The 11,808-nt window shown below is 34.8% G+C and overlaps 1 protein-coding gene across 5 annotated transcripts; it reads right to left on the reverse strand.

The window, feature by feature from the left end:
- Positions 1 to 224: 224 nt before the first annotated feature.
- Positions 225 to 9,551, reverse strand: LOC114282945 (uncharacterized). Of its 5 annotated transcripts, none has more exons than XM_082899498.1 (9): positions 9,282 to 9,551; positions 9,053 to 9,174; positions 8,752 to 8,887; positions 8,594 to 8,652; positions 8,283 to 8,478; positions 5,857 to 5,970; positions 5,402 to 5,479; positions 1,336 to 1,407; positions 225 to 667 (listed from the first exon to the last, which is right to left on the reverse strand). In XM_082899498.1, exons 1-6 carry the CDS (start codon positions 9,340 to 9,342, stop codon positions 5,861 to 5,863), a joined length of 684 nt encoding a protein of 227 aa, XP_082755624.1. In that variant the 5' UTR covers positions 9,343 to 9,551; the 3' UTR covers positions 225 to 667; positions 1,336 to 1,407; positions 5,402 to 5,479; positions 5,857 to 5,860. The 5 variants fall into 5 exon arrangements, with proteins under 5 accessions (XP_082755624.1, XP_082755625.1, XP_082755626.1 ...); XM_082899499.1 differs by having other exon boundaries at positions 5,392 to 5,479; XM_082899500.1 differs by lacking the exon at positions 5,402 to 5,479.
- Positions 9,552 to 11,808: the final 2,257 nt, after the last annotated feature.

The following is an 11,808-nucleotide window of genomic DNA, read 5'->3' on the forward strand; positions in this document are numbered from 1 at the left end:
AATCACAAGTTCAGTAGATGCCGAAATATACTTCATTACTTAAACCCTCTCCTTTTAACAGTGCAGTAGGTGCTACTTCACAGCCATTCTAAACCTTCTGACTAGCATTTAACCCAAGAGAATAGTTTTTTTTTTTTTTTTGATAAGTAAACCAAAGAGAAGAAAAATTGATCTGAGTCCAATTTGAACATGGATGGAATAGTTAAAAAGTTATGACAATCTAATAGCCCAACCCAGTCAACTGACAGTGATGCTTTGGATTCACAAATTACTTTCGAAGGCAGGCTTCCTAGTAGTTTGTAGATAGACACTCCCTCTCATCTTTTTAACAGAGCAAATTTCATGCAGGGTTAATCTTACCATCTTTACAATGAGAATATACAAACAAAATCTTATAAAACAACTTTTTTGTGCCTCTCAAATTGATCGTGAACTGAACAAGTGAAATCCCCATATACATGAAAACCACAATCCAAAAGGGAACAAAAAGGACCAATCCTGTTTAATGAAATAACCAACGGCATTATTGTCAGCGTAAGTCAGAAAATGAGTTAGCCTGTCAACGTCACGAGCATGCTGCTTTAAGTGATTCATCAGTCTCGTGCCATAACCTTTTACTTGTTCATCTGCTGTGATTGCACAAAATGCTATCTCCCCAAACATTTGGCTAGAGCAATAAAAAGACTGTCAGTGGAGAAGCAAAATAGGCATCTTATATGGACAAAACAAATTAAGGAATATTGACAGGAATTCCAAATATTTTACATTTCTTCCTATATTAGTTATAAAAGATTAACAGACAACATAACAATCAGACTCCCAAATCCACCACAGCTTGAAATTGAATTAGTGCCATTGAGATCAAACCTCTGTCCCAACCTCTATATGCTATATGGGACCAAGAATTCACTTATTGAATGATTAGCATATTTATAGTGGCTAGGAGTAAGTACAATTAAGTAATAAATAGATAAATACATCCATGGAAGGCTGTCTGTCAGCAGGTACAGAAAGCTAACAACCAGACTTTTTTTTTTTTTTTTGGGGGGGGGCAATTACAAATCAGGATAGTTGACCAAAGTAATTACAAATACATGGGGATGAAACTCTTTCCTGTGTAAAAGAACACAGCAAAAGTTGTACTCCACAAAGATTACCACCCGTCTGTAAATATTTGCCCCACCTCCCATGGATGGGTAATTTCCCCTTCTTTTTTTAACCCAAAAAATTTAAGACAAGTAATTACAAGCATGAAGCTGCAGGAAGTGCACAAACAAGTAGAATACCTAGTCCTAGTAATAGTAACCGACTAACACACATACACGTACACATTACCTCACATAAGGACGGTATGTTATGCCACCAACAACCTGATTACGTCTGATAACCATTACAGATTTATGGTTCCTGCATCAGAAACAATGGGAAAAGTATATAAGAATACTCTTAGTAATTAAAACATCACCAGACAACCACAGAGCCCGGAACGGCGTATATTAGTTGTAGAAAGCATCAAAATCCTGCTACCAGCCCTTATATGAAGAATCAGTTCAAATCCAGGGTATACATTGACCATTTTGAGACCTGAATTAATATGTTACAAATTGTGGAATTGAAACACTGACTGCATTTATGTGACTACATAGCAAATAAAATGACCATTTTGTGGCAGTATAAACCCCAGAAGTTGGGCAGAGACTCAACAAATTAAACGCAAAATAAATTTTGATTTTAAATGTGTACACACGATACCTCGTAAAAGCAATCCAGAGGTCTATTACTTGGGAACATAGAAACACATTTTACATGACCATGGGGTAAAAGCAATCCAAATCTTGAAATAAATATAAATTGATTATGAAAGTATACATTTTGTAATTTAATAGATATATTTTATTATGCATAATTATTAATATATTTAAAATATAATTATGACATTATACTTCAATTCAGTTCAATGATTGAACTACTAATCTTGCCCCAACTTCTTTTCAAGTTCACTTTAGTGATTTGGGTTTCAAAACTTTGCATACATGTCTTTAAGTTGTTAAAAAACAAAAAAAAATAGTATTCATCTCTTTATTCTAATAAGATTAGCCTGAGAATCCAAAAAATGGATACTCAGAATTTACCCAGAAAGAAGATCAACGGTGGAGATTGAATGAGTGTATAATGAGATTCATATATATAATAAATCTCAATCACATGTAAATTCTGAATAAATTGTGAATATATAATTCTAGATTTGTAGCATAACATCCTCATTTTTAATTTTTAAAGAACTTTCTGTCATCCATCCACTCTACTCCATCTTTCGAAAACTTATTTCACTATCACCACTCTCAGCCCTTCACTGTTGCCAACCGCCATTATCAACCCAGCCTCCCTCTTGCGAATCTCATTTTTCTGCAACCCTTCTCCGTGATGAATATCACTTCTCTAAACATAATTCAGTAGGTGAAGTGATACTTCCTAAAAGTTCAAGGGGATAAAATAAAACATTTCGCTAATTAAACGTGCTCTGTTAATATCATTAAGGGATTTTACGATATAAATAATTTAAAAATTCAGTTTAAGATATCAAAGAGACACTTGACAATAATTTAGAAAGTACGTGTAAATATCACTTTACTTTTCTCAGTTTTCTTTGGTTGCCCAGTGGGCCTTTAATTTTGTTAAATTCACATCCTAAAAGGGGTTAACAGCTCTTCCTTACACCTCTCAAGGTACCAAGAAGCTGGAAGTGCATTGAGAAATCAAAAATAGATAAATTATAGCGATCCCGGGTTTACCCTTGTTGTACAGTGATCCGGACATGTGTCCGTGGATGTTGGTTGTTGTTTATTATCGTGTTTGCATCCTTTGTACCTTGTATATCGAGTTATGGGATGTGTTGGGCAGGTTTGTTTCAGGTTGGTTGAGTTTAGAAACCAAAACTAGTTGCCCAGATTTTTGGCCTGTCCGCTCGAGCGTAGGTTTTGGCGCTCGAGCGGGGAATACACCCATTCAGTAATTGTTGTGCAGTGTTGTACGCTCGAGCGTAGGGTTGGGAGCTCGAGCGGAGGCCTGGTTCTGCAAAAGTGCTGGGCGAGTGCATTCTGCGCTCGAGCGGGAGGTTGGCCGCTCGAGCGGAAGTCTGTGAGTGGCCGCTCGAGCGGGGTGTTTTACGCTCGAGCGGAGACCTGGGTTAAAGTTCCGAATTTTTGACTCTTCAAATCACTTTTTCACTTTCTCTTCTCTCTCTTACTTTTCCAAAAACACCATTGTTGAGTCTCTCTCTCTAGATACTACCTTCTCTCTAGGTTTTGATCTAGTAGGAGTGATTTGCTCACCTTTGGCCTTTACAAAAAAGTTGTTGATCGTCGAGGGCTACATTTTAATCTGAAAATCACGGGTTTTGGAGCACGTTGGGTTTCGTCGTCTTCTCCTTTGGGACTCCGAATTTGAGGTAGGGATAACCTACTCCTCTCTATGGGTTTTGTCTTTAAATTTTGGTATTTGAGATGTTGGGCTTGGTTTGGTAATTTTGGAAAAGTTTTGGGCTTTTGTGTAATTTTACAAAAGTTGGGGTTTAATTCATAATAAACCTAGATGCATGTTTGGCATAGAAAAATGGAATGATTGTTGAATCATTGATGAAAATGGGACCAAAGGGTTGAAATGGTAATTATGGAAAATGGCCTAATTACATTGTTTAATTAATTGGGATAATTAATTGGTGAGAAATGAGGAAATGAAATGTTGATTGAATATCCATTTGTGCATTTATTTTCTGTTTTTAGAAATAACTGCTTTGGGCTATCGATGGAGGATAGTCGAGATTGTTGTAGACAATGCATGATGATTAGGTAAACGGAAACTAATCAATGGAATGTGTCATGGAACTTGACGGTTGATAGAATACATTAATTGTATGTATTGTGTGATTGTATATAGAACCAATGTGTTTATATACGTTATGTGTAGAGGAGGAGATAGGGATGTACTCCGCGGTTTAGGGGAAGATAGGGGATGTACCTCTAAACCGGATAGGTATTGGGAGGAGATAGGGGATGAACTCCGTAGACACAGCTCATATGCTTGTCTAGAGAAGTAAAGATAGAGCTCATATGCTTATCTTTGTGAAGTGTGGATACAGCTTGTATGCTTATCTGTGGATATTGTTGTTATACATATCTGTTGAGAATGTGGATATAGCTTTCATGCTTATCTGAATGTGAGATATAGTTTTTGTACATATCTGTGGAAATGACGATAGAGCTAGCATGCTTATCTGTTGAAAAAGGGAAAATGAAAGGTAACTTAGACTCATAAGTTGTATGACATAAATTTGTGATTTATGTGATTGTATCAGTGTTGACCATCTATCAATTGCTAATATTTTAGTCATTGTCCATGGTTGGTTTAGTGTATTTCTACTGGGCTGTGGCTCACCCTATATGGGAATATCATTTTCAGGTGCAGGAAGCATGCCACCCCCAAGGACTTAGCTGGGAGGCTAGTGGCGGACATACTTTTGTCGCTTAACTTTTGACGTATTACATGTAACTTCAAGCCCAGGGCTTAGTGTGTAATCGAGTTAGTACTCTTTTGTTGTAACCAAGTGTTAACTTGGAAAGCTGTAAGCCCGTACGGCATTTTGTTATGATGTTAACATGTAATACTTTTGTAATGGAATTCGAATGAATAAAGGAATGCGGTTAGTTTAAATGTAAATGCATGTCCTATTTGATGGGTTTAATGTTATTATTTTGAGGGCGTTACATAAATAAAGTACAATAAACAAAAGCGTGCCATCTGGCAAACCTAATCATCAAACTCAACACCACAGGCTACTCACCCTTAGAAAATTGGCTAAAAAATAGATAAAAATAAAAAATAAAAGTTTACCATATGTAGCAAACCTAGTCATCAAAAACTCAACATCCATCCAATCCTAGAAGGCCAGAGGCTAGAAAGTTCTCATACAAACTCCTTGTGTGGAACTCACATTTGAAATCCGGCTCGTAAAGAGAAGGTGCCCAAGAGGCATTATATTCAGAAGGCCAAGCCCCTTTTGTTCCGATGTGGGATCGCAACAAGTTCATATTCTTTTTCATGTGTTGAAATCACAAAGGATTCATTCATTAGCCATGAGCAATGTTTTTATCAAAAAAAACAAACCATGTCAACACAACTCTGTACAACAGGGTTCCACCAGAAGTTTGAAAAGAAAGCCAACAAAACCATCTTTTAATCTCAATTGTCAGTAGCAGCCTGTTTGATAATGTATGTCAGTTACCTATAAAATCATAGATGTGCAGTGAATGGATCTAGTCATACCCATCCGACTCATGCTTAACAAATTTTAATGATCATTTCCATTCTAATCCAAGGACTGAAATTTGCAACCTTCACTTACAGGCTTCGTCAATTCCAATTCACTGCAGAAGAAATGTGTGGGAGCTTGAATGCCAATTTTTTTTGCATAATGTCATTTCTGTTAGCAACAACATTTTCCATTAGAGTGATGGAAAGCCCAAATGCAATAAATAATGAAAAGACAAGTTGCTGTAAATCATAAACACACAGCTAATAACAAAAAAGAAAGTACCGGGTAACTTTTACTAAATCAATCCATTTTCCCTCTTTTTTTTTTTCTTTTTCTTCGGCAGATTTTATACCATAAAGTAGAATTATTCTTTTAGCATATGTTTATTAGCTTTCCTGATGAAGCAGAACTGTCATACACAGCCCTTCCCAAAGGTTTTAGAAATTCATCGCAGACATGTTGAGTTACGGATTCCATTTGCAAATGCTTACAGTCCAAAGACTCCAAACAAATGGGACTAGTGAATATGCTATAAAACAAAATACCTTTCTATTGACATTTTATTTGATTTTGGTGCTGCGCAAAAAAATCTTTCGCGTTACGTGCCACTTCTGCTTCCAAGATCGCTTCCAACATAATGTCAGACCCTTCGGCATTATCTGACACCAAAGTAACAGGTTATTTCTCTGTACAACAATGTGAATGCAAAAATGCAAGCACATGTACCATGCATAAAAAAATCCATCCATATGTATATAAGTTACCTGATGTATAAATAACATATGCACATACAGACACTGATCATGCAAACAAGCAATTACTGAAACAAATACTGCAAATGTATTAAGGTATGACATACTGTAGAATCATGAAAGTCTCATTACTATTGCAGCATAGATTGTACGCTACTGTAATGCCATATGTAACTAAGGCACACGAGCCCAGCCAATTCCTGAACTACTACTTACAGAATTTGATGACTACTTCTTACAGAATTTGATGTAATTTCCCTATACTACTTTTTTAATTCCTTAGTAAGTTACTCCCCTTCTATTTGAGAGGATCAAGAAATTACTTTGATGGAAGCATTAACATTTGAGTTTCCAAGCATGAGAACATGGATTCAAGTCTGAAGGCAGTCACTTCGTGCAAATAATGCAGAAGACTAGGTCCACCCTTCTCAGCACCATGCACTGGCAGGACCAACACTGGATAATAACCTTCATTCTACTTGAAAGACTGGAGGACTTGTCTTGAAGCATTTCCCATGTCCAGTTTCCAGATAACCAAAGACGTATAAGTCCAAGGATGGTGTCATAATCTAGGAAACTAAACTTCCCCAACCTTTACAGGACAGGCTATGGAGTTACTGAATCGAGTTAACTTCAGAGATGTCTGGCACTGTAAGATTAGAACAGTACAGTAGAGAATGCAATGCAGATGGTAAATTGGAGATCTTGTCGCCATTTGGCCACATTGAGTTTCAGCGGATTCTATTTGTGGTTTAATATGTAGCATCATGCCTAGAGACGGTGACCTCTTCATATATCCTCAAGAGACGAAGGCCACTACTACACGCGTAAATTTAGTTGTGTTTGTGATGTTCAATTTCTTCCCGCTTGCAGGCTCCACACAATTGTATGCATGCTTTGCTGTTGTATCAACCTTCTTTTTGATTTTTTTTGTTGGGGATTAGGGGTCTTGAGGCTCAAATTCATTTCAGCAAGAACATCTCCTATTTTCCATGAATAATTTGGGAGACTTCAGGGTATTTTTATCTTCAGAAATTCAACATTCCTTGTGCATACCCTACTAGATGAATATGGAAACATTTCCAGAGGTATTATCACTCTAACATAAACAAGCTTTCAATGAGGTGGTGAGGATCCAAATCTTGTCAATTATTCGTAAGAAATTGCAAACTTCTTCTCAGGTGGTTTTCGTTAATGGACTATAATATCAATATTTGCTGATGAGTGATAGTTGATTGATCCTTTTTATTCTTATGCGCTGGACAATAATATCAAATAAATTGTCTCTCAAACTAAAAACTAATTATGGTCAAATGATACAAGTGTTTATTGGTTTTGTAAAACAGTGATATTTGATGAACAAGAAAGAAATAGCACGAGTTACAAGTTGCAGAGTAATGAATTAAGTAAACTCCCACAAAACTATATATTCTGTGGAAATTTAGAACACGTGTTTGGTGCCACCACATAGTTGGTTCAAACGTCTAACTCAATATGGATAGTGATTGGGTGGCTTTACAGGGAGCAGGACTACTTTTCCTTCAGTGTAAAAATTGTTGAACTTGTAAAATAGCTTCAAGTTGAAATTGGGGTGAATGCTACTTTATATTTTTCTCAAGTCAAAATTTTAAGAGGCGTAATCAACTCACTTCTACAAAGGCTTCCCAATTTGTCCCAAATTGCAGCATCCCTTGAGATTTAGAGTATCATGCAGTGTTGCTTCACTCATCTAAAGGTCTAGTAGCTTTCTAAACACTATAAATTTTCCATCCATCAAAAATCCTCTAAGTACCAAACTTTCATGTGATGTCACATTTCCAGCTTAAAGGAGACATTAAAGTGCTGCTACTCGTCAAAGAATATTTTAGCTCGTTTAAACGGGAAAAAAAGAAAAAGAAAAAGAAAAAAAGGAGACTTCAAAATGGTCCAACACCTTAAAAAATGACAAAATATGAGCCCTACTTGATCTCTTTCTAGATTTTTCGATACATCACTTATAGAAACAATCGCAAGCATGAATTGCTTCAATTACGAGACACACAATTTCATAAATTCAGATATCTAACACATAAAAATTTATGAAATATCCTATTTTAAGAATCCCTGGTTAAACAAGACAGAAACTAACTAAACTATGACTAACAGTTAAACTAAACTAACCAAGAGGCAACGTGGTAAGACAAAAACATGTGATGCTAAATCTAATAGAAGGTTAGTACCCTTGCGATCTGGCAGTAATCCGGTGCTTTTGGCAGATACGGGAAGAACCATAATACCAGATTCATCAGTTAGCTCATTAATAACTTCATTACTTTCCACTGACTCAGAGTTTATAGCTGTTGATTCAGCCAATTTCGCATAAGTTGTTGCTTGGCTGTGCATATCAGAAAATCCCGAGTTTGTTGAGCTATAATTCTGGGAGAAAACAAATAATAATAATAGTAAAAGAAGTTAAATCATTATTGGAATAAGAAAATTCTACATGAAAAGAATGTAATATGCAATGAATGGTGATTCTGCTTAATAAAACCTTAGCGTCTGGGGTGGTTGATCTGTTCGCTGTGTCAGGTTTTTCAGGTTCATTATTACCTGAAACCCATAAAAAGAATAATCAATTGTCCCAAATTCACATGAGAAAAACATAGCCATTCAATTTAGAAATTTAAAGATCTCAAACAAATAGGATACCACTAGCAGCAGATGTTTGGTCAAGATTGTCCACTAGCCTCCGAGTCAATGGACCAGGAATCATGAAAGAGACGGTTCGAATTTCATGACGTATGGCTTCTAGTTGAGCAATTGTATCTTGCAGTTCTTTGTGCACCTGGAAGTTAAAAACCAAGAGAGAGTTAGAGGGCACCATTGTTCCAATATTTTGCACCAAAAAAACATTTGTAACATCTAATTAATGAAACAAACAAACAAAGAACAATACTAATTCTGCAGTTAATGGATACCATAATTGGGAGAGAGAGAAAGAGAGAGAGACCTGGCGAGCTTGAGTTTGGTGCATGATAGTATCGAATTGGCCGCGAGCCAATTGAACGTATCCGATGGCACGGCCAGCTAACTTGCCGGCGGTTCTGGCTATAATTGGGAGATCCTTCGGACCTAATAATCAATCAAAACCCTAATTCGGTTCAAACATTTCATAATTTTGTATATACGTGTATATATATATATATATGTGTGTGTGTGTGTGAGAGAGAGAGGAGTACCGATGAGAGCAGCAGTGGCTCCAAGTAAAAGGAAGAGTTCTCCGTATGAAATTCCAAGCATTTTGTGGATTCTTCTTTTTCTTCTCCGACGGTCGATGGAGACCCGACGAGGACTCCTCCGAGAACAGGAGCCGCAAGCAAGGAAGAAATACAATTGCTAGTATTTTCGTTACACTTTAGGTGACAATTGGTAGCTTCTATTCCCACACAATTTTCTTTCTCCATACAATGGCCTTTTTGGAGAACAACGTTCGGCTAAAATAGTCGCCATCGCCTCGTTTCAACCGGCTATTTTAATAATTTTTTAATTTTTCTTAATAAAAATGTGTAAAAAAATAAAAAAACGTTTGGTTGTGTTTTGTAAATGTGATTTGAGAGTATGAGTTGTATTTTGAGTTTGTGAGTTGTAGAATTATAATTTGAGTGTAGAAAATTTGTTTGGTTATGATTTTTAAATAGAGTGTTGAATTGTGTTTTGAAGATGTATTTTGAATTAAGTTTTAAAAGTTTGATGAGACATGTGAAAGGTGAAAATTTGTTTGGTGATGTGTTTTGAAAATAATTTTCAAAACTTAATTCAACTAATAATTTATCATCAAACACACAACTCATATATCGATATCCATATTTTTTATCAACAATAATAACCAAACTATTTTTAAAATACTGAAATTAAAAATTGATTTTTTTTGTCAATTATTTTTTTTTAGTAATTTTTTTGAATAATTGTTGTTTCGAAATAATTTTTTCATTTTAAAATAAACCGATGTCAATTTTTTTCTGCCAATTAATTTTTCTATCGATATCCATATTTTTTATCAACAATAATAACCAAACTATTTTTAAAATACTGACATTAAAAATACCATTTTTTTGTCAATTAATTTTTTTTCAAATCTTTTTTTTGAATAATTTTTTTTTTCAAATAATTTTGTCATTTTAAAATAAACCTATGTTAATTATTTTGTGTCAATTAATTTTTCTATTAATTTATTTTTTACGCCTGTACAAACATCTTGTAAAATATGTTTTTAATTTTTTTCTAAAATAATTGATAGAAAATCTGAATAAAATCTCACCTTTCTGAACCTTTTGAACCTCACATTTCTATAAAATAATTGATGCCAGTTCATCTTCAGAGATGAGGACAACCGGCCGGTCATCCCCAAGGTCTACTGCCCGGTCATCCCCAAGGTTTGATACAGATGAGGTTCACGTAAAACAGAGACGATGGAGGAGAAGGACATGGAAGCTTTTCAGAAATGTTGAAAATGGAGATACAAGCTGCCAAACGGATTTTCAAAATCTAATTTGAATTAACACGCTGAATCAACTTTTGAACATCCTATCCAAACGTGAAGCAGGAGTTCACATGTAGAATCACGTTTTGAATTCACAACCAAACACGTAAAACATATATTTCAATGTAAAAGAAACGACAAGTCATTTTTTTATTCATACAACTAACAAATTTATGATAAAAGGCAGCCAAGAACTATATGAATTAAAATTTTAAGGAAACATAGTGTAATTAATTATACCAAATTTGTGAAAATTACTGTATTTTTTCCAAACCTCAAGGAGATCTTTAAAATTTATCCATTTTTAATTTGGTACCAAATCTCTGCTTCCCCCTCCCTCCCCTTTTTTTCTATGTTTTTTTGGCAGTTACAAGCGGAAAGTAAACGACAAGGGCTGAAGAGACATACTGAGAATTACGGTTTCTGAGGGAATTTTGCTAAATACGATGACAAGATTATAATCAATCAAATATAATAATTTCTAATAAAAAAATATTGCTAAACGAATCAATATATATATATATATATATATGCGTGTGTGTGTGTGTGTATAAAATTGCAAAATGTTTATTGGTCTCTACCTGAAACTCATTACAGAGTTCTTGCTTCCCTACACCGAGAGATAACCTAGGACATAGAAGGAACCAGCGCATCCACCAAAATTTGGGACAGCAGAGCGTGTTCAACTTTTACTCTTTCTTTTTATCAAATTTAAATTTGATAAAAAAAAAAAAGGTTTAGACAAGTGCTCGTTTGGTTTTCTCCCTTGGTTAAAAAATTACAAAAGAACAAAAAAAAATCACAAAAAGACAAAAATTATAAAATAATAAAAAAAAAATTATCATTTCAAAGTCAAAGAGTTAAAAAATCCAAACAAGAAAATCAAATAAACAAAAAAGTCCTAAGTTAAAAGAGTAAAAAAAAAAAACTAAAAAACCAACTAAAAAAATTATTGCCAAACAATCTCTTATTACTTCTGTTAGAATAGTAGAGAGAGAGAAAATAATATATATTATATTGAATGTATTTTATACAATAGAAGGCCTGTATATATAGGCTAAGAAATAATATCATATTAGGAACCTAATTATGAGAAAGAATATCCTACTAGAAACCTAACTATGGCCATTCCTAAATATACCTAAGAAATCAATACCTAATAAATCTAGGAATACCACATATACATTAACATCCTCTTCGAACTCAAAGAGGATAAACATCTTGAA

The sequence above is a fragment of the Camellia sinensis genome, chromosome 12 (genome assembly GCF_055761805.1).
Source record: "Camellia sinensis isolate YWXY chromosome 12, ASM5576180v1, whole genome shotgun sequence".
Classification (NCBI taxonomy): domain Eukaryota; kingdom Viridiplantae; phylum Streptophyta; class Magnoliopsida; order Ericales; family Theaceae; genus Camellia; species Camellia sinensis.

Bases quoted from the DNA above. Each gene is read 5' to 3' on its own strand.
- LOC114282945 (XM_082899500.1), bottom strand. From the start codon at position 9,342: ATGCTTGGAATTTCATACGGAGAACTCTTCCTTTTACTTGGAGCCACT. The intron at 8,888-9,052 runs GTCTCTCTCTCT...TTTAACTTCCAG, and splicing joins ACCAAACTCAAGCTCGCCAG to GTGCACAAAGAACTGCAAGA. The intron at 8,653-8,751 runs GTATCCTATTTG...TATGGGTTTCAG, and splicing joins CCAAACATCTGCTGCTAGTG to GTAATAATGAACCTGAAAAA.